The sequence below is a fragment of the Artibeus jamaicensis genome, unplaced genomic scaffold (assembly GCF_021234435.1).
Source record: "Artibeus jamaicensis isolate MK-2021 breed Jamaican fruit bat unplaced genomic scaffold, CSHL_Jam_final contig_518, whole genome shotgun sequence".
Classification (NCBI taxonomy): domain Eukaryota; kingdom Metazoa; phylum Chordata; class Mammalia; order Chiroptera; family Phyllostomidae; genus Artibeus; species Artibeus jamaicensis.
The window spans coordinates 3,239,739-3,263,557 of NW_026521870.1; the positions used below are offsets into that span (position 1 = coordinate 3,239,739).

At 35.8% G+C, this 23,819-nt stretch overlaps 1 protein-coding gene across 3 annotated transcripts in view; it reads right to left on the bottom strand.

Annotated features, from left to right (window-relative positions):
• The window catches only part of MAGI2 (membrane associated guanylate kinase, WW and PDZ domain containing 2), a 1,409,833-nt gene that overhangs the window by 474,811 nt on the left and 911,203 nt on the right, over positions 1-23,819 (bottom strand). For all 3 annotated transcript variants that reach the window (XM_053668925.1, XM_053668924.1, XM_053668923.1), the window contains exon 5: positions 6,569-6,779. In XM_053668925.1, coding sequence (XP_053524900.1) covers positions 6,569-6,779 — 211 coding nt within the window. The remainder of the gene's footprint in view (positions 1-6,568; positions 6,780-23,819) is intronic.

Below are 23,819 nucleotides of genomic sequence, written 5' to 3' on the forward strand. Positions count from 1 at the left end.
TCAGGATGGTACATCATCTTTTCAGAAGACTTTCTCTCCCCACCATATCGTCATTTCAAAAAGGAGATTAAAGGCAATGATTGGATATATCTAATTAATGATAAACAGTGGATGCTTTTTCATTCAAGACTCCATGCTTTCATAGTTTTACTATTTTTCTCTTTATACATTGGTAATTCACATAAAAGGTTATTGTCAATGACCTCTATAATGGTTATAAGTAGGGGGCCAGTTTGTCTTGGTCTGGCAAATGTGACTCAGCTCTGTATGGAAAACCTACAGAAGCGAAGTGGTGGGCAGGAACCAGACCTTCAAACTGAGTTTTCCCGTGGGAATCAGGCCTAGAAAATACTTACAGACTGTTATGGCTTGCTCTTGCTAAAACTCCCTCACCCTGGTCTAAAGCAACAAATGTATATTGTTTATCCTCAAGGTAACTTCCAAAGCCTGTGTGAGCTCTCCCAAGGACAGAGCTAATGAGCTCATTGCCATCCCCCTCTGCATGCTATTTTTATTTCCTTGATTGTATCTAGAATGTACACAATAATGTTCTATGTGATAGATAATAAATCTTTCTATGATGTAAGACCCCAGGAAGACAATAAAAGCTTCTCTAGGCAAGGGTCAGGGAGCTCCCCTCTTGAGGGAGCAGCCAAGGCACCATAGGCACTCTCCCCTTGAGAGAGTAGTCGTGCCTGTTCCCTTTTTCCACACAGGATTGTTGTCACCTGTGCATTGATTCTCGTCGTCAGCCACAACAGGCGGACTCTGCTGGCCAGGGTCTGCAACAGTTATAGGTTTCCTAAATAATATTCCTAAATTTTGTTGACCATATAAATATTTGAATTTGCCCTCATACTATCTTTCATATGCTGAGAAAACTTTTTTAAAGGAAGTTTTGTTATAAATATTGTTTTGGATACTGTGGGTGTTATGTTGCATACTGTTTTGACTAAAACACTATTTCCATCTGGGGATTGCACCAAAGTCTTGTACAGTCACAAGATAGAAAATAGGAAAAAATATTCAATATATCTACGGTTCTTGTTAAAGAGGGCAAGTATAGATCACATTTTGTGATTAATAAGGATATGACAAACTCCAAATGAGAAACCATTAAGCTGGTGTTCCTTCTTACCACAAAAACTGATTATTCTTTTCTTTAAAATATAGTTCCCAAGCATTTTCTTTTCTATTTTATAAATGAAAATTTTAAATTTGTTTAAAATGGTAATTGGTATTCACTTCAAACTTAAGGACACACGGAAATAGCAATATGAGGAGAAACAGACTAATTGTGTATCTTGTTTAAAATTTAGAGCCAATTCAGCCCTGATGAAGATTTTTAAAACCATGTACTGTCATGACATTTTTCATAGATGTAATTTTCAGTTTAAAAAGTCTACTTTTAAAAATCTACTATTTAAGATGGAATAGCATTCACTGCCATTCAGGAAAATGGTAGTAAAAAACAGGTTCTTGTTGTCATTGTTTTTTGCCAAAGTAACAGCAGTCTTTTTTATGTCTCTAAGTAAACTGACTTGCAAACAAAGAAGTAATTTAATGGGATTCCCAAAGCCTGTCAATCCAAATTAACCCTATGGCAGCTCTGCTTTATGAAACATTTAGTCTCTTGGGTATTGAATTTCTGGCCAAGAAACTTATAAAACAGATACAAATTGTAATATAAAAGTTTGCTTTTAGCCCTGGCTGGTGTAGCTCAGTGGATTGAGCACGGGCCTGCAAACCAGAACATCACAGTTCGATTCCCAGTCAGGGCACATGCCTGGGTTGCAGACCAGTTCCCTGAAGGCCAATTCCCAGCAGGGGACGCATGAACGGCAACCAAACATTGATGTTTCTCTCCCTCTCTCCTTCCCTTCCCCTCTAAAGATAAGTAAATAAAATCTTTTAAAAAAGTATCCAAATAAATACTAAAATAGATACATAGAAGGAAATTAAAATAATATAATTAAAAAGTTTGCTTTTATTTCAGCTATTGTTTGTTTATATATCAGGGGTAGTATGGGATAATAGCAATGACTTTGCAGGGTGAGAGAACTATGAGAATTTAGTAATGTTAATTTGTCCAAAGGTGCCTCAGAATCTCATCTATAGAATGGGGGTTCCATCAAACACTTGTACAGTGGTTATACTATAACAGATGTAAAGTAGGCACCACAGCAAAATGGTTAAGAGCAAGGACCTTGGAGGAAGACTATGTCACGTGAAAGGTATGAATCTTGTCAGAGATGTTGACTACTGTATCTCCAGGGTTTAAAATTGTTCCTAGCTCATAGCATGTGCCCTATAAAAATCTGGTAAACAAATGGAATTAAAGCATGCTAGCTTTGTCAATTCTTGGTTATATGACTAGGAACAAGTTATCTCTGTAAGCCTGTTTCTTAAAGTGAGAATTAAGTGAGCACAATGTAAATGTTTAATATATTAGCTGTTATTGTTATGGTAACCTGAAAACTGTAAAATAGTAGGTACTCTGTATGTGGTATCCATTATTACAATTTAATTTTACAATTAATATATACTGTTTATATTAGAAGATAATATTGATGAGGATTATCAGTTAAGAAAATTACTGGTTTTAAATAATATGCATTTCAAAGTCTTAAAAATTGCTAAATATAAAACATTACCATGCTTTAAAGCATGGTTCAAAGAGTGTGTTCACTCACAAGTTAAAATTCTGTTATTTAAAAATACTTCCTGAAGTATGCACTTTTTTCCTTTTAAATATCATTGTAAAGGATAAAAGTATTTATATCATTCACCAGAGGAGGCAGCTCTGAAGAGCGTGGGGAATGTAGTTGGCCCATGTATTCAGTATTGAGAACAATGCAAAAAAGCCTTCTTTTGTGAATGCAGAACTTGTACAGTACTCACAAATATGAACTATTTTGCAATACTGAGCAATAATTAGTTTTAAACATTGCATAGAAGACAAAACAATGTTACCTTAATTATTACCTTAATTCAATACCCAGTAAGTATTTTTAAAATAAATATTTAAGTTAACATTTTGGCACAGGTAGAGCTCCCCTTTTCTATTCAGAAATAAATTATATTCATAGAAATTTTATACACAGAACCACAGGATCCTTCTCTTTTTTGTTTCATTTTCAGTTTTATTATGATCTTCATTTCAGTGAAGGGTAATGAGGGAGTGTTACGTACAAGGAGAGACTTCTGTCCCTCCAAGACTCTCACAATATTTGTAACAGAAGGAAGTTTTCACTCATGTCAGCTCTCTTTACCTCACAAATCTAATTTTCCTTCTCTTCTATCTTTCCTTCTGTCTGTTTGACCTTCCTCTTAAATTACGCTACCTTTCTTTATCTTTTTTCTCTACCATGACTTTGCCTCAGGACTGCAAACTTTTAGATTATAAATAGTATTTGTTTTAAAGTTTCTCGACCAGAAATTTTGGGACACATCATGGCTTAGTCTTTAAGAAAGTCCATATTGCTTCACTATGCTCCCTGTCCTGCTCTTCCAGACTGTACCAAGGAGCTCTCATGGTATAGAGTTTATTCACATAAAATTTATTGTGATATCAATAGCGAAGGTACTCACAGATCAAGGACAGTGGTTTGAAATGTTGATTTTTGTCAAAAATACTTATGAAGGAAGGGGCATTCCAGAGTAAAGAGTGAAAGAAGTTAGGAGAAAATCAGTGAAAACTGAGGGCCAAGTAAAGCAGAATGAAACACAGGCAGAAAGAAAAGAAAGGAGGGGCCAGGTGATTAAGTCACTGATCCTTCCTGCTCTGATATACTTGAGCTCATCACACTGAGCCGTGAGATTTAAACTTTTGGAAGGAAACAAAGATGGAACCCAGACTGGTCCAGGATGAAGGGTGAGGTGGCGGATGCCTCCGTTCTGTGTAATAACAACCTCTTCCCTAGGCCATTTGCGCCCGCCCACTTCACGTCCATCACGTTCCCACCACACCCCCTTCAGTCTTAGTGCCAGGCTTCTGCGGTCTCCTGTGAAGGGGTCTTCCTCAGCATGAGCTTTCTCACCGCAGATAAATTTCTCTTTCTTTTGTCTTAATTTTCCAACTCATCCTATCTCTCCTCTTAATACTATGCATTCATCCTTCCCTGCAGTAACACAAAGAAGATAAATAAACAAACTAAACCTTCTGTTTGTCTTTCAAAAACACCACTGATTTAGCAAAATGAAAACTAAGCAATTATTTTTCAGGATTCACCAACTAACACTTACTTCCCTGGTAAGGTCAAGGGACTTCTCATTATTTCTAATATATACAAGGACTGGGTGTTTATAACAACAGTTCTTATATGTGAAATGCTCTATCTACATATTACTGAGCTTGCCACTTCATGTTATTGCACCTTATTTCTGATGCCTCCTTTTACTACTTCAGTCTATGCTAAGCATATCCTTCCTTGAATAGTATCACAAAACTCAGAGATTGTTTACTAATACTTTATAACTATTTGTTTCTGTTCCCTAATTTGACAACAAATTTGAGAGCAGAAACTAAAATTTTTGAGTCTTTGAATTCTGACACTAGATGACTGACTAAGCCTATTAACAGAATAAGGTTGGTAGATTCTCCCAAGTCCTGATAAAGTCTCATTATTTACTATATACAATTAGCACAAATTCTGTCTTCCAAAGTACCTTTGTCTGTACTGCCAAAACCTGAAAATATTAAAAGAAAAAAAAGTTTATAGTCCTAAAGAGAGAAGGTTTTATAACTGTATTACTAGAAACATTGTAAGAAAACGGTTCTTTCATCAACTTATGTTGATTTTCTTTTATTATTTCTACATAGCCTTACTACCCTCGTATTATATTAAAAATGTTATATCCTTAGTCTCCTTGTTCTAAACATCAGTTGTTCTGAACATAAATGTATGACCTTACATCTAGGGTTTATATATTTTTGAAAGTTTTTATTTGTTTATTTTTTAGACAGAATGGAAGGGAAGGAGAAAGAAAGGGAGAGAATCATCAATGTGTGTTTACCACCCCCCCTCCGCCATGTTCCCCCAGCTGGGGACCCAGCCCGCAACCCAGGCATGTGCCCTGACTGGGAATTGAACCAGTGACCCTTTGATTCACAGGCCCACGCTCAATTCATTGAACCACATCGGCCAGGGCTAGGGATCATATTTTGACATTTGATCTACAATGGTTCCATGCTCTGCTTATCAATAATAAAATTATGTTTTTAGATATAAATGCCTTTGTGCATTTAAAAAATTTGACATGACTTTCTCTTTTCCAATTAATTGATAAAAGATGTCTTTGGGTTATTATAGCAAAGATTTGATAAATTCTTAATTTTTTAAAACTTGTAAGTTTTGCCAAAAGGTGAATGATAGTAATTCATTTTCTACAAACCACTGCAGATTTCATCGATATGGGAATCAAGCAGAGCACTAAATAATTACCTGATTATGCATTCCCTTGGCCACATGTATCAAAGTTTTCACCTTCATATGAGAATTAAATATTGGCATGTGGTAACATTTCAATTTCACAGCAGAGTTCTGCCTATGGAGATCTAAGTCACAAATCATTCCAGGTTGGGGAAAAGAATCCAGTTTTAGTATATTTTTGAATAGTCAAAATTTACATATCTTTATTAAGTGTTGTTTATTTATATTTGTTTTTATTCTTTCTAATGAACTTTGTGATTATCTTACCCACATCAACAATTTAATTTTGTGCAATGATCTTCAACTTTAAAAAGTGGTTCTGCTTCTAGTAGATAAAAGTTAGACAGTATTAATAAAATATATGAAAAATTTAAATTGGAAAAAGAAATCTCAAAGGAAAGAAAAGATTAGATTGATTAAGTATCACCAGGGAGTTCAGGATTAGCATTTTAGTTTTCTTGGGAAGTCATAAAAATGGTAAGCAAGAAATACAATGGAATTAAAAAAATAAGTATAATGAACTATACAAAAATAAATATATGTATATTTTAAAACATCAATGTATGGTTACTTCTCATATGCCCCTTACTGAGGACCTGGCCTGAAATCCAGGCATGAGCCCTGACTGGGAACCAAACCAGTGACCCTTTGGTTCACAGGCTGGCAGTCAATCCACTGAGTGCCAGCCTGTGACCAAAATAAATATTTTATTGACACTTGATCTCAGAATCAAATGCTTTACAACATTTTCTTTTGTGACCAGAGAGTATTTTGCCCTAAATGCTTCATCCTATTTTATTACTGAACATGATGGTAGAAGTTACAGCAATTTGACTTAAAATGTGGGATTATCTTATATGGACTATATGGATGTCTTGTAAGAATAGAGTAAGCATATCCCCATAATTGCAACAAATTTAACAATGAAGTTCTTTAATATATCCTATGATTTATAGGGGTAATTTAGGGTACTTAACTGTATTAAGGAACTATCCCATTATTCTCTAACAAAAAAGGAAACTGATGCTAGAAGCAATAAAAGTCATTACTTTATTTTTACCACATTTCCAGTTGCTACATCATTTACATACTGCTATGGTCTTTATGGCAATGTTCAAAGACATGTGTGAACTTACTCAATGAAGTACACTTCTCCCTTCTCTGTATAGGCCATTTCCCAGTTATCAGGCAATGGGTCTGTTTCCTCATTCTCTTCAGGTTTTGTTGGTTTTACTTCATCCATCTGCTCCTTCAGCTCCTCAGACTGACTGTACACTGGTGCAGGATAAGGCTGGGAGGGTGTCTCCCCTGAGGCACCTGCACTCTTGTCTTCATGTTCACTGGATTCTACAAGAGAACAATGACATGTTGTTTGTCAGTCAAGCTATAGCAACTTCTAAATGTGTGGAAGGTGCTGCATCAAAAAATAAGCTCTGTGAAGGCGAATAAGAAGAGCATAATTTCAAAGAGCTCTGGAAATTATCATGGCTTATTTGAGTTCCCCTTTCATGCATTAATCCTGGCTGTCCTTCAACTATTTGTTGTTTACTATTAAATCAGAGGACCGTCATTTCACAGCACAGATGTAGTAGGCAAAGTAATGACGCTCTACGAATGTCCATGTCCTACTCTCTGGACCATGTGACTGTTACCTTACATAGCAAAGGAGGATTTGCAGACCTGATTAAATTCAGGTTTTACTTTGAGATTGGGAGAGTAATAATTCAAGTAAGTTCAATGTAATCACAAGGATTTTTTTAAAAGTGTAGGAGGAAAGCGGAAGAGGGGGAGATTTGACTAGTAAAGTATGACAAATAAATGCACTGTTGCAGGCTTTGGAAATAGAAGAAGGGGGCCAACTACAAGTCAAGAAACACGGGTGCCCTCAAAGCTGGCAAGACAGGAGAACGAATTTTCCACAAGAGCCTCCAAAAAGGAATGCAGTCCTATTCACCCCTTGATTTTAGCCCAATAAGACCCAGGTCAGACTTCTAACCTACAGAACTGTAGGATGATAAATTTGCATTGTTTCAAGTAATTAACTTTGTGATAATTTGTTACAGCAACAATAGGAAACTAATATAAGAGAGTTAAAACTAAAATATATACATTAGTTAAGAGAAATAATAGCAGGATTGGAGGACAGACCCAAGAGTCCCAACATGTAAATAGTACAAACTCCAGAATGAACACATAGGGAAGAAATAATAACAATAAAAAAATGGGAGAAAATGTAGCTAAAAGGAAGGAACACTTCAGTCTACAGATTGAAATGGTTCACTGAACCTGAGGACAGATTACTGAAGTACATAGACCACTAAGCACACATCAGTAAAATTTCTGAACTCTACTGTTAAAAAACAAACTGTAGCAGCTTCTACACTGAAGAACATGATTACTTACAAAGAAAAGAGGAACACAAGGGCTTTGGTCCTTTCATCCGTGACACAATAAGCTCAAAGATGATAAGGTAATATCTGTAGTAACACTAGAAAAAAATTCAGCAACCCGATAACTTAACTCTGCCAAAATATTATTCATCTACCCAATACAATGAAAGTCACTTTTATTCTTTTTTATTTTTAAATTTTGTTTATTGACTTTACAGAGAGTAAGGAAGAATGTGTGTGAGAGAGAGAGGGAGAGAGAGAGAGAGGAAGGTGGGGGAGGTTTGTTATTCCACTTATTTATTCATTCATTGGTTGCTTCTTGTATGTGTCCTGACTGGGGATTAAACCTACAGTTTTGGAGCCCTGGCTGGTGTAGCTCAGTGGATTGAGCACTGGCCTGCAAAGCAAACCTACGGTTTTGGCATATTAGGATGATGCTCCAACCAACTGAGCTACCTGGTACCCAGCCAGGGTAAGAAAGTCACTTTTAAATATGCAGAAGTTCTGATATGCACACTGTTCACATAGTCTATATTATGACAACATTTGAGGAATTATTCTAACCATATCATGATGATGAATCAGAGTATAGATCTCAAAATGGTGAAAGAAATGGAAAAAATAAAAATGAAGAAGAAATAGGTCCTATAACTAGAGTTAAGTGTAAATGGAGGATGACCACATTTCTGGAAATTTGTAATATGTGCTAAAGATAGATTTTTGAAAGAGAAGAAAAATATTATGTGAAAAACCTATCACCAGTATGTGCTTTAAACCATATGTTGGGACAGTTCAGGGTCTACAGGGTGGAGGAAATGTAGAGATATAGAGACTTTATAAAGAGCTCAATAGGAGGCACACCAGAGAGTGGGTAAAGAAGATAATTATAAGGGCTATTTATTCATGGGATGGGCAAATATTTTGGTCAAGGTATATATGCCATTGTATAAAGAGCATATTCTCTCTCTGAGCCACCCAGGTTTATTTCTTTCCCACTTAGCTTTTCTGTCATTAAAGACAGACCATGAGTCTTATTTGTCAGGGAAGAGTACAGCAGGTACCCTCTAGAGAAAACATTCTTGGGGAAAATAAGAAAGCTATAACGTAGAGAAAGTTCCTGCCAGGTAGGATGGTGGCTGGGACAGATAAAGTCAAAAAAGAAATGTTTAGATTTGAGAAACTACCTGTTTCATACAGGGATTCGGCACCAGCATCTCTAGATGCTAGTCTGCGGTGTGGTATGATGGTGAGAAGAGGGAAACCACACAAAAGGTCAGGGGAGCCAAAAGCAGTGGGGGCCTGCGAACACCTTAGAACTTCGGGAGGAATGTTTTCTGCAGAGTGACTGCAAATGTCCACTGGGGTGTCAGAGGAGAAAAATGATGGAGTGAAAACACTTCGCAAATACTGCTCCCAAGACTTCCTTATGGTGTGGATGTCATGCAGAATTCCAAGTACCCTCTGGTGAGAAACTGGGAAAGTGGCTAAGAGCAGGGAACCAACTGGCCTGCAGTGAAGGTCACTATGGCTTCCTCACAGCAGAAGTGCGGTGGGAACAGCCTAACCCAGAAAATAGAAGGAGAACACTACTGACATGTAATGTCAGTGTGAAGATAAGACGGCCATCTTGGAAACAGAAAATTCAGCAATCATTTGGGAACATAATCAATAGTCATTAACATTAAAAAATATACATATGTGTATATATATATATACACACTTTAATTCCATGATCCCACTTTGAGCATATATCCTCCAGAAATAAAGATGGTGTTGCATAAGGATACCTATATAACAATATTTATCACAGCATTGTTTGTAGTAGTAAAGGTCTGAAAATGATTTGGATGCTTATCAATGAGAATGTGATTAAACTCTGGTTATCATTACCATGAAAAACTACATAGTGTAAAAACAATAAATTAGATATGTAAAAATAATGAATTAGATCTGTATCTACTGACCTGGAAAATTATTACTATTCAAAGAGTGATCCAAATTGTAGGGTAATACATATCGTTAAGCCTATTTTTTAGAAATAAGCAAACACCAAGCTAGATATATTCATATAATTTTGCATTTAACTATATGAGCATGAAAACTAGATGGAGAAATATACAACAAATTGTCAACTTTGATTACATAGTGTAAAGTAAATTTGAATGGGGGCAGGAAAAATTCTCTTTGCATATCTTTATATTTATTAGCTATTATTTTTATAATTTCAAAAATTAATACAGCTAATTTAAAATGAGTAAATTAAAGTATAATAACCTCTTTGTTTCAATAAATTATTTGGATAAATTTCCCACATATGTATCAATCTCAGAGCAATATTAAAGTTATCTTTATGAAATAGAAAGCTCAAGAAGACTTTTATAACAGTGAGGTGGAAACACTTTACTGTGGACAAAGCTTGTAAATAGTCCAGCAAAACAAGGATTTAAAATCTTTTGAAATTAATAGCATGAAGGTCACTGGTGGTATTGGCTACCAGTTATGGAGCAGTTATTTAGGAGTGGAGGGTGGGAAAGCCAGTTTATAATATAATCTTTCATTGTTCTACCCTTAAAATGAAAAATTTATGAAAAGAATATGGCCTTAGTAATGTAGTCTCCTAGCTGATTCCTCATACAGGTTTGACTTTTGCAAATTGTGTAGAAAAAAGCAGCAAGAGAAGGTACAATTACTTTCTTTAGATTATCTTAACTATACCTTATTAGAGCATGTAATTATGAATAAATGAAACACACCATTCTCAGGTATTTTCAAGTATCATATTGCATTTGAAAGTTAAAATGCAAGGTCATGCTCTGAACATATTCATTTATTCAATATTCACTTAATCAATGTTTGTTAAGCACTCAGTTGGTCTCAGGCACTGAGGACGGAAGATTGAATAAGAGAGGCACAATCCATGCACTCATGGAACTCAAAATATGCCAAGATGTGTAGTTTCTAAAGTATGATCAGTGCTAACAAAGGGACATGAGATTTTATGCATGTGTGTTCACCTGACCTCATTTAAAGAGTTAAGAAAAGCCTTTTTTCAATGTGTTATGAAATGTGAAACTTGAAAAAGGAGTCAAGAGACTTCTTTGAGACGAAGGTAAGGGGGAAGAATGAAGGAGTGGACTAGGCAAGGTCTTGGAAGGCATAATGAGAATCTGGGACTGTATCCTGACAGCAGTGAGCAGGTACTGATGTGTCTTAATTAAGGGAATGACACAATTAGATTTTCATTCCGCACAAAGATCTTAACTACGAGTATTCTGGGCATTTGAAAGTGACAAGATTAGATATTTAAAAACCAGTGGGGAGTTATTTTTATGTTCCAGACAAGAAATGATAGTGTCATGGGCATAGAAAGAAGTGGACTGAAAAAAATGTATAGAGTGTAGACTTGTTATGATTTTCAAAAATAAGGAACAGATAAGGAAAAATGAGAAGTTGTGGTAAACATAGTTAGTGGCAAAGCTATTGACTGAGACAGGAAATGTGCCCTGTGGACAGTGGGGGAGACTGGTACAGCTTTGGGCACACTGAGCTAGAAGTCTGTGCCAGATTCACAATGGAGATGTCATGTCAGAGAGTTCTTGGCTGGAGAGAATCAACTTGAAAGGCAGCAGCATATGGCTAGCTTGTGTTATAATATAAACCGTAGGAGGGAATAAAATTGCTTAGAGAGGTAGTGCAGCGTGGGGAGATGAGAATCCATAGAACACTGCCTGAGGAGATCTAACCTTTGGTAGTCGTTGAGAGAAGGACTGGGAAAGAGCAGCCAGGGAAGTAACAGGGAAACCAGTTGGTCCTCCTGCCATTGAAGACAAACAGTAGGCAACTGGGAGGGAACACTTCACTATGGTAAAGCTAAACAGTCCAACAAGATAAAAATATAAAATCTTTTTAAATTAATGGCATGGGGCTCATTGGTGACATTAGCTACCACTTATAGAGTAGTTATAATGGACTGGTCCTGGCCAGTATTGCTCAGTAGGTTGGAGCATTGTCCAGTAGACTGAAAGGTCATGGGTTTAATTCCCAGTCAGGGCAACATAGCTAGGTTTTGGGTTTGATCCCCAGTTGGGGTGTGTAAAAGAAGACAACTAAATGATGTTTTTCTCTCTTATATCAATCTTTCTTTTTCACTCTCTCTCTTTCTTTTTCTCTTTCTCTCTCCCTCTCTCTTCTTCTTTCTCTAAAAGCAATGAAAAATGTCCTTAAGTGCGGATAAAAAAAAGAGAGAATGAAAAGAATATATAGAATATGCTGAAAAACAATGCATTCAAGAAGCTTAGTTATGAACAAATGAACTTTTTTCTCCAACTATATAGCACTATTATAGTTTCAAGAGAAATGGAAGATAAGTGTTGGGGAAAAAATTGAGCCTTTGGAAATATCTAATTATATTTATTTAAATGCCAGATATATTCAGCCAAGTTCTCCCTGTTTATCTAACTCATTTGTTTATTCATTCATTCCTTTATTCTAATTTAGTTCATCAGCCATTACATTATCAAACATTAATTTAATATGTACAATGTGCAAGACACTGGACAAGAGCTAATGAGGAGGAAAAAGAACTTTTTATCAGGTTATTGTGAATTGCTTTGAAAGGGAAATAATAAGTGGCTTCTGCCTTTTCTGTCTTAACAAAATAGGAGAAAAAAATTAATAAGGCAAATGGAGAACCATAACATCCCTACATTTACTATTTATAGTGGCTAATCTAGAAATGCAGTTTATGGTGAGAAGTCAAGGGCTTGTGGTATAACTCAAACCAGTGCACTCACAGGCAGTTCTGAAGCAGGACAGGCTCCCCACGCTGGGGCAGAGCCAGTTCCCGGAAGAGCCATGTTACCTGACACCATACATGGATAGCCTCCCCCAGTTACTAACATCCCCCAACCAGAATGGAACACTGTCACAACCGATGAACCCACATTGACAATTCATTTTCACCCGAAGTCCATAGTTTACATTAGGCTTCACTCTTGGTGATGTTCATTTTTATGGGTTTGGATAAATATATAATGAATGACAAGTATCTAAGATAGTATCACATAGAGTTGCCTACTGCCCTAAAATTCCTCTGGGCTCTGCCTATGCATCCCTCTCTCCTGTCTAACTCCTTGCAACCACTGATGCTTTCACTGTCTCCATACTTTTGGCTGTTCTGGATTGTCAGGTAATATAAAGCCTTTTCAGATGGGCTTCTTTTGCTTAGTGATATGCATTTAAGTTTACTTGATGTCTTTCAATGGCTTTATAACTCATTTCTAAATTTTAGTCCTGAATAATATTTCATTGTCTGGATGTACCACCAGAACAGATTGTTGGTAATCAAGGAGGAAAAAGGACAGATCTTACATGCCCATCAGAGGTGCATGGGTAGCCACTCTTGACAGCACCCCCTCCTCCCAGGAAGCTCAGCTTAGAAATATGTGCTGTGTGCCCTCCTGCAAAGTCTCGTACCTGTTGGATCTGTGGTTGGAGAAACCCTAAACTACTTCAATTCTGACTAAGTGGAAGAAGTCAAATAATGCATGCATCTGATTTTACTTTTATAGTAGTACAAAGCTATTTCTTTTTTGCCTTTCCTTAGAGCATTTATTTTAGAAAGCTCATGATTGCAAATTCTTTATCTCTTTGGCATGTATATAAATCTTTAAAAAGCTAAATTAAAGCCCTGGCCAGGTGGCTCAGTTGACTAGAGCACCTTCTCTCTCTCTCTCTTTTTAAAAATCTTTATTGTATTTTTTCCATTACCATTTAGTTCCCTTATACCTCCTTCCCTCCAGCAATCACCATACTCTTGTTCATGTCAATGAAACTTTCTCATTTTTGCTTAATTTCTGAGTTAAAAATTAATCATGTAGAATTGTCATTTTTGACTTCCAAGTGAAATTTTTCAACATAGTTTTATTGCTAAATGAAAACACATTTTTTCCTGTATATATAAATGTAATTTTCCCTAAGATGCTTGGTGCTGAAGGGAACAGATTATTAAACACTGGTGTTTTCTGAGCAGTGCATTTTGCATTCTAGGTTTTTTAGGTGCCTTGCAAACCAGAGTGATTTTTTTCTTCACTTACAATAGAAAGAATATATACTTCAAGAGAAAAGGAACCTTTTTTTTAAGAGTGGCAATGGTAAAAAAATTTTCCCTTTGACCAGGAGTCTTGAGTTTCCTAGAAATTTTACAGAAACATTGAGACAAATAGACACTAATAATATATAGTCTTATAAACAGTGACCTATAAAAGCATATTTATGTATACTTTTGCTGTTGTGATGAATTAAAATGTTTCTCATGTTTCCTAACCTAGTGGCTTTGTTGGATGCAGCAAATGATTTTCTTCTTCTCATAAGAAAGTCAAAAGAGCTCAAAGATCCTGAAAGAATGCAGGGACTGAAAACCATTTAACTGGGAGAGAGTTAAATGTATGGATTTTTGCATTCAGTCCGGTTCACATAAATTCTGTAGCTGTGGTTCGGTGTAAGGTTTCCATAGTATACAACAATATATATTGTAGCCATTTCATTTGCCATTTGCATACACATTCACTGCCTTTTGGAAGGAAATCTAAGGACAAATCAGAATGCCATGGTTTTGAATGTCTCTACAGGGTTTCATTAAAGAATAATCAGAAACTGAGATAAACCATTTCAAAAAAAAGAACACCTATTTTATACCATATCCATGGTTTTATTTGATGTGGTTGAGGCATATAGTTGATATTCAGCTTTCTGTAATTTCCATACTTCAAAATGAGGGAGAATAATGTTTTTAAGCTATAGAGGAAGATTTTATTTCTTTCAGCCATCATAACTTTTAAATTTCTAAAATTTGTTTTAGCTTATGAGAGAACTCTGTGATTTCTATTTCTAATGACCATATGATAAATTTTAATAAACCCAATAGACTTTTCTCTGGTCTTTATATTATTTCTTTGTAAATAAACATGGCTAGAGAACATTTAAGGGGAAATGGTTGAGGAACATATTTGTAGTTGATAAAGAAAAGGAATATAAATAACTTGAAATTAAAAGAAATTCTTTTTCTTTTTGTTGAGCAATTCTCAGACAGCAACAAACATGCTCCACAAGAAACAGAACATAATTGCTGAGGCTAGGGTCAGACTACCTGGGTTTAAATCTGTCCTTCCCAGTGTGATACTGAGCAAGCTATTTAATTGCTTTGTGTATTCTGCAATTTACTTTACTGTATAATGGGGAATAATATTACCTACCAATAGGAATTTGATATGACATGTATATAAACTGCTCAGAACAGTAAACTACTGAAACATTGTATGTGTTTAGTGAATGTTATATATTATTATCAGTGAGCTCTACTACTTAGAACACTAAAAAATTTTGCATAGTTAAATCAGTCAAGCAACATAAATGGTTTCTTCCTACAGACACAAGAGTGGTCGACTTTATATGATTTTTAAGATATTAGGCATTTTCAAAAAAATGTAATTGCTTAAAAAACACACAAAGCTAACATTTTCTCTTTACTAGGTGTTTACATAAATTGAGTTATTCTTCCTTAACTGAGACATGCTGTGAAATTAAGTGATGTAAAGAAGGAAAAATAATCCTCAGAAGCCACACATTTTTCCAAGTTCTGCATTATTGCCTATGGAGTTATGCATTTGATTTTGTTGGGCTCCAGGAGCTGCTACTGAGCTATAAACTTGGTATCACCTATAAACTTGGCACCTTTGAAAGTGATGATTTAAAGCCGAATCTGAGATGAATCTCCCCAATTTTATTTCCCCGGGGCAAGCTTCACTTTCAAGTCTGCTTACAACAGATTACTCAATACTTTCACTACATGACAGTGGAAGTGGTGGCTCTTGAAGATGCTGCTCCCTGCCTCCCTGCTTCCTTGCAAATTTAGCACTATTATTAAAAAAGTATGTTAGTTGACTGACCCCAAGGTCTTAGTTGTATGGTGGTGGGGGAGGGGTGATCGGGCTGTCAGAGTGTGTTGTTCGCTTCACTGCTGAAAATAGAAATTCTTATAATTTGAACCACAGGCTCCTGTTAAATGAATACCCCAGGGTTGATTCTTGAACAAGAGAAAAATATCATTGTAATTTATTTTTTATTATGGCCATACTATTGATTATATCCTGTAAGAAGAAGGGAAGGAAATTCTGGTTTCAGAAAAAAACAGTCATGTTGTGGCCACCTGCATTCTCTGTACCCAGTTAATGGAAAGTAGCCAAGATTGTAGCCTATTGCTCAAAGTTATCAATTTTCTTTACTTTTCCTAAACCTTCTAAAATGGGAAGAGAAATTATAATATGAGTGCTAAAATGTTTGGATATTGAATTATTAGTGAATTTTTGCTCATCTTTTAAAAATAATTACTTTTTCTGATGTGGTAAAACATGCAAATGGACCAAATTCAAAAGTACAGAGGAAATAAGTGCAAAATGGGTTTCCTTCCAGTTCCTACTCTCAGTGCTCCAGCAATGCATTTTGCAAAAGTGATTATTTTTTTTTCAGTTCCTTCAGATGTTTTTCTATGTACATTGATTGCTTTTAGTCGGTGATTTCTGACTCCTTAGCTCTCTTAAATTGTTTCTAAGTTCTAAAAAAATGCATTATAGCTCTAGGTAGTTCAGTGGATTGCGCACCAGCCTGTGAACCAAAAGGTTGCTGGTTTGATTCCCAGTCAGGACACATATCTGGGTTGCAGGCCAGGTCCCCAGTAGGGGGTGTGAAAGAGGCAGCCACACATTGATGTTTCTCCCCCTCTTTTTCTCCCTCCCTTCCACTCTGTAAAAATAAATAAAAAAATAAAATTAAAAATTTAAATGCATTACAAATTTTTATGTTATAGAAATTAAAAAGGGTTAGCTCTTAAACACAATGGCAATGAAAACAATATATATATTTCTGAAATGTTAACAAATACTTCCTTTTATTATTTGAGGCCATGAAAGAAATACAAGTCCAGAATAAAATATCATAATTCGGGAAAGTTAGTGTAATAAATTTTGAGATGACACATCAATTAAGGAATCAGAATTTAATTCCTAATCCTTAAAGACATTACTTTTTATCTGTGATATTTGTAACCAAGTTGGATCTCATCTATTGACAAGGGTAGTTAGGAAAATGTGAATTGCTAAAAAGCAATATTTAGTACCTCAATATTATTTTTATCTTTATTTAAAAAATAGTTATAAAAGTTTTGAAACACTATAAGAACGATATGGAAAATTATAAAAATAGAAAATTCAAATCCATGACTAGATGATGAAAACCCCCCACCCCCAAAATATAAATAACTAAATAGGAAAGAATCACTAGGATAATTAGTAGAGAGATTTATTTCCCATTAACAGGGAAGAAGAGCTGTCTTAATTAGTATATTTTCTTCTTTTGCTAATAGTTAACTTTTAAAACATTTTAATAAAAGTAGGCTGGGACAGGACAATAAAATAAATCCTCACAGCTTTGAAACTGTATATGCTGCATGTTTTTTTATAATGTAATGAATTCTGAAGATATTTATCATTGAGAAACAGGTTCCCCAAATCCTCAACTAACTCTTGGGAGAAAGAAACTGAATCAGTGTTGAACATACTCTAAGAGAAAGCAAGGCATCAAATGAAATATATGTATGTATGGTATTTTTTAAGTTTTCCTTTCAAAATTCTGAAAAAAATGAAAAGACTAGTACTATATGAAACATAAATCACCTTCCAAGAAACAGCAAAGGGGCTTAAGATAAAAGGAAGAAGTCATTTTAAAATCTTGAGCTTGATAACTCAAAGGTTATTCTTTGGGGTCAAATTGGAGTGTAGGTATTTTTCAATGAGAGCAAGAAGTCAATTAGGAGGAAAAAGATAAGGGTGCTATTCCCAACAATGGAGCTATGTGAAGGGAATGAGTAAGCAGATAGACTTTGTCAAGAGACCTTACCCCTTCAGAGATAAAAAGTGACTAGAAATAACTAGAGCAATCTGAGATTTCACTCCAAAATTACAGTTACTTCTATGAAGAGAAATGTGAGGTAAGAAGATAGAACACAGGGTGAAAATCAGAACTAAAGAGAATGGATGAGTATAATTAGAAATAAGCTCAGACTCAACTTGCCACAGATTTTCTGCAAGTGCTGCCCAAACCTGAATGCCTTTTTCCCCTTTCCATTTGCATGAAATAAACTTTTCTATCCTTTATTTTTGGTCTGTGTGTATCTTTCATTCTGAGGAGACAGCATATACATGGGTCTTGTTTTCTTATTCATTCAGCTACCCTGTGCCTTTTGATTGCAGCATGTAAGCCATTTGCATTTAAAGTGATCACTGATAAATACATATTTATTGTCATTTTGTTTTTTTAACCATTTCCTTCTGTTTTTTTTCTTCTTCTTAAAGCAAGCCCTTTAACTCAAACTCCTTTAGCTTTTTCTCTTCTGGGAAGTTCCCTATTTCTCCTTCAATTTTAAATGATAACTTTGCTGGGTAAAGTAGTTTTGGTGGTGAGTTCTTGCTTCTCATCACCTTGTAATATTTCATGCTAGTCCCTTCTGGCCTTAAATGTTTCTGTTTAGAAATCAGATGACAGTCTAATGTGAGCTCCCTTGTAGTTAACTAACTTCTCTTTTCTTGTAAGCTTTAATATTTTCTCTTCATCTTTAAGCCTTGCCATTATAATTATGATGTGTCTCAGTGTGGGCTTCTTTGGGTCCATCTTGTTTGGGACTCTCTGCACTTCCAAAACTTGTGTGTTTTTTTCCTTCACCAGGTTAGCAAAGTTTTTGGTCACTAGTTCCTCAAACAGGTTCTTTATCCCCCACTCTCTTTTTCTAATATCTTCATGATTTGGATATTGTTATATTTCATGTTGTCCCAAAAGTTTCTTATACTCTCCTCATTAAGAAAATTTTTTAATTTTTGCTACTCTGCTTGGGTGTTTTTTTTCTACCTTGCCTTCTGAATTGCTGATTTGATGATCTGCTTTATCTAAGCTACTGTTTATTCCTTCCAGTGCATTATATATTTCAGATATTATATTTTTATCTCTGACTAGTCCTTTTTTCATGCTATTGAGTATCCTTATAATTATTAGCTTAAACTCTATATCTCATAAATGCTTGCCTTCAATTCCTTTAGATCTTCTTTTGAAGAAGATTCACCTTCTTTTGTTCTTTCATTTGGGGACTGTTTCTTTGTCCTTCCATTTTGACTTCCTTTTTGTGTTTCTATGTATTAGGTATATCTGCAAAACTCTGGTGCAGGCCTATTTCAGAAGTGGTTGTTACTGGCCCTGGGCAACCTGATTGGACCTATCAGAGACCCACAGCTTGTGGATCTCTCTGCTAGGCCTGGGTTCATGCAGAAAGGAAAAAGCTGTGCAACATACCTGGCTTTTATCAGCACTGGCCTGAGGAGGGTCAGCTAAAGTCTTAAGCTTCCAAAGATTCACCTTTACCTGCACACTTTCCACTAGGCTTATTCAGTGAATGCACCTCCAACTATATTCCCAAGCAGCCTGGTTTAAGCTCCATAGGTGGGGGTTCAGAGAGATTCCTGCATGTGGGACTATTGTTTCATCCCAGGCTGGTGCCATACAGGAGGGAGTGCTCTGCCTGAGAAGAATGGCTTCTATAGTATGGGGAATGACTCGGGATCCTGGTGGCTGAACCTTCAGCTCTTTTCCCAGAGCCACCAACTCCAGATTTTTCTCATGTGGCTCTAGTCTGTGCTGCCCTCCCTCTGCTGGGGCCCAGGGTTAAGTGCCTGCAAATGACATTTTGTGTGTTGGCCCTCTATGAGGCTTTCTGTATCTTTAGCCATCTCTCCCTGGTGGACAGAAATCCCACTGCTTTTCATTGCCACATGTTATTTGGATTCCTTCTCTGGTTCTGGTGTTCTATGCTGGGGAGCCCAGCATAGGGTTTAGACTTCACCCTCCTCAGGGGGAACCCCTTGCTACTGAAATATCCCTCTAGAACTTCCCAGCAATTCTACTACTGGGAATTTATTTGAAAAAAAACTTAAACACTGATTTAAAAAAATATAAGAATCCCTATGTTCATTGCAGTGATGTTTAAAATTGCCAAGATTTGGAAGCAGCCCAAATGTCCATCAGTAGATTGTAGATAAAACAACTATGGTAAATTTATACTATGAAATACAATCAGCTATAATAAGGGAGAGTTTACTCTTTGCAACAGCATAGATGGACCTCGAGAACATTGTACTAAGTGAAATCTAATGAACAAATTGAACTAAAAAGCAAGACAGAGACAAACAGAGAACAGGCTGACAACTTGGGGAGTGGTTAGATTGTAGAGGGATAGAGCAAAAATGAAAAAGGACTCATGGACATGAACAACACTCTGGTGCTTGCAGGGGTGAGGTGGCTGAGTGGGGTGGAATAAGGTGTAAGTTGGATAAATGGTAATGGAAAAATAAACAAAAAAACAAACCCTGAATGTTACCCTGGTGGTTCTTGCTTGTTCTGCATTCCTTATTCATGTATCAAACCTCTCTTTCACATATCATATGAATCCTCAGAAAAGCTTAAATGCACAATCACAAAAATGCTGAATTAGTTATGAGGACCAGAAGAAGGTCAAATAATGCATAGCTTTCTGTTTAATTGCAAAGTGAGTCTGCCTTGATTTAAAGTGTCATCCTTGAAACCAGTAATGATTTCATTTTCCCCCAATGGTGTAGTTATATTTACTACAATACTTCATAACCATAAACTCTAACATGATTACCTTGTAACTTTATCATTACACCTAGATAAGAAGAACATTTTACAGTTAGGACAGCTTTAATTCTCGAATAATTCTTTTATAAAATGATAGAATGCCCCCTTCATTTAAAAATGGAATATCTAATTTACAATAGCCCAGCAATTTGCCTCTTCAATGGAGAAATAAAACCCAGTACTGTGTTTGGGAATAAGATCACAAAACTAAGCCTCCTAAAAAAATACATAAATCTGAGTAGATACGAACATCGCAGTCTCTGTGAACCCACACAAAAATGAGCAGGGGATAAGCGTTGGGGTGGTTTCAGAGTGGGCTATTATTCGCAGGAAAACAGCGAGATTCACTACGGAGGACATAATTCTTTTGACAGTGACAGGACCTCATTCACAGAAACAGGACTGATGGTGCATGCACAGTCAGCGTGCCAAGCGGCACAGGACCTGGAGGCAGGTCCCTAATGGTGAACTGAGATCATTGCTGAGGACACTTGGTGATCACATAAGGGACACTCTGTTTGCTCTCTGGGAGATGCAGTTCATTTGCACTAATTGCAGGCTTGGGGGCCTGGAGAAGGCAGCTCTGTGTACACATACTGTATTCCCTTTGTTGCTGAAGGTAGCTCTCACGGGCCCCATTCCTCCTGGTATTGTGTGTGTGTGTTAACGGAGAGATTTAGCTGCTTTAAAATATATGTGCACTTCTACTTCTTTGTACTAGGCTTACTAATAGCTGGTGAGGGGAAGCTACTATATAATAGTGAATTACTTTCCGGAAAAGTTTAGCAGATAATTCATGAAATAAAAGAAATCCAAGAAAGCTTAACCCAGTTACTTTGGTTTACGGGATTTGCTTTTGTTCAGAAAAGTTTGATCTTTAAAAAGAAATTCTACTTATCTATTAACCACCCATCTAGTTTTGGCATTTCCGTAGTTAGAGAGATTAAATAATTCTCATCTCTAAGAATATATTTTTAAAAATATACTTCTGCATAATTTTCTTCAGTTTTAAAATAACTTTTGAAGAAATGTAAAATCAGGAATCTCATATGTTTTGAACTTAGAAACACTGCATGTTGAAGACATGAAAAAGTGTAAAATGAACTGTGAATGACATCCAATTATGTTATCATAGTAAAACTTTGACATTCTCTAGAAGTATGGTTGACTGAAAAATAAAGATTTACTAAGAGCTTGAAATATTTAAAGATGTATACTGATCATTGAGATAGGTAAACCAAAAGTAGAAAAGGTCCTTGTTCTAACAATTTTTATAGTATGTATAGGGATGCTTAGACAGGCACATTATGAAAAGTTACCTAAAAGTACTAGGTAACCAACACCTCCCAAACGAATGAAAGTACAAATTGTATTTCAATAATTCAGAGGTGGGCAGTTTCAACATTTCATTATGAGAGTCAACAAATAATTTCTAAGGAACATCAGAAATTTTATTCAATTTGAATAAAAGAATATGAGGTTCAAATAGGTGAGAAAGGGCTTATCAGACAGATGAAGGTATTTTATGAGTATAGACTATCAAGGCAAGAAGAGGGTGGGGAGTAATGGGAGAAAAACTAGCAGAGATGTTGCAGTCAAACGTGGGAGATATGAGTGGCTACCCCAAAAGCTTGAAGCTGCAGAAACAGAAGCTAATTTAGGTTTTGAGAACGATACATGGCCAAGCACAGGTTGAAAAATCTTGAATTGATAAAGGAATAACAGGTACTATGACAGGGATGGAGCCTGGAGGGATGTTGGGTGGGCTAGGAGACTGGGATGCACAAATGAGGTGGGAATCTAAGATGGAGCAGGGATATTTGGAAGGAAGAGAAGAAAGCTAAAGGACTAGTGATCCTTTGTACTAAATAATATTACACATATCAAGACTGGGGGGAAGAAGAATCAAAACTCTCAGCTACCTTGGTAAAAAGAAGAATTAGAGAAATTAGACAAATGACTTTTTGAGTTGGTTTATGTGCTTGTTTTACAGAAGAGTTTAGGTGGAATGTGGCATTCAAGTTGAAGAAATGCTGAGGTGGGGCAGTTCAGTGAGCAGTAGTTAGAAATATGGCCCTGGAACATAGGGACAAGTGAAGACTGTAGGTAAATCTGTTTGAAGCCATGGGGCTGGATGTCAACTCCAACAAGATAAAGATGTATAAATATAGGTGAGGTTAATATCAAGGGAAGGTTTTCTGGGCATATGAATTTTAACTACCGGTTTAAAGCCAGATTCTCTAAGATGAGGTAGTATATATCAGCCTTGAAAGCACTTGATGTAACACCACTGCCATGAACCAAATGAAGGATGAATATAATGGAATGCAATGTAGATAAAATACACTGAGCTGCACCATTGTGATTTACCTTACAGAAGCCAGGAGTCCTCAGCATGGTTAACAGCCCACGATGGGTTCAAGGATTCTGATGGCCAGATCTCAACTCTGCTACTAAATGTACTATTACCTTAGTTAAGCACCTCAGGATAAATTTCAGCATTTCACATTCATTAAGTAAATACGATGATTGTGGGATTAGAAATAATATGTGTCAGAAAGAAACATTTATGATTTGAAACACTGAAAGATGACTATGTGTCTTTTCTAGGTGATTTAGGCTAAATCCATGTGTCTGATGTAATTTTGAGTAAAAAGGAGAAACAGCATAAAATGACTATTCACACTTCATGTGACTTTTCATTGAAAATGTTAGTAGAACATGGATAAATTACATATTTAAAATAGTCACTGACATTACATAGATGCAGTTTAAGAAAAAAAGAAATATTAATATGTAGTTCTAGCTATAAACTACAGTTCAAAGGAGAAATGATGAATAAAAGAATAATAGAGGGACACTGAGGACTCTTGTAAAATATTTATTTACATAAAGAAAGTAGTTCTTTTCGGTAAAAGATATAATGAGTTAAAGGTTTGTAGGTTTGATGCTTATACACGTATAGATATTGTAAAACATAGGAATTATTATATCTTCAGAGGGAAATCACTTATACATAATTTGGTAGGTAGAAATTTATAATGGTACTTTTAAAATAGTGGTCACGTGTTTACTATTGCTAACAAATAAATATAATATATTTGTCCTTCTGTTTGGTGGTATAGGATTCATGGTAGCATAGCAGTTAAGAACATGGATTCCAGATTCAGATTTCTTATATATGAATTATAGTTACTGATCAAATTATTTAACTACAGTGTACTTCCATATCTTAATCTGTAAA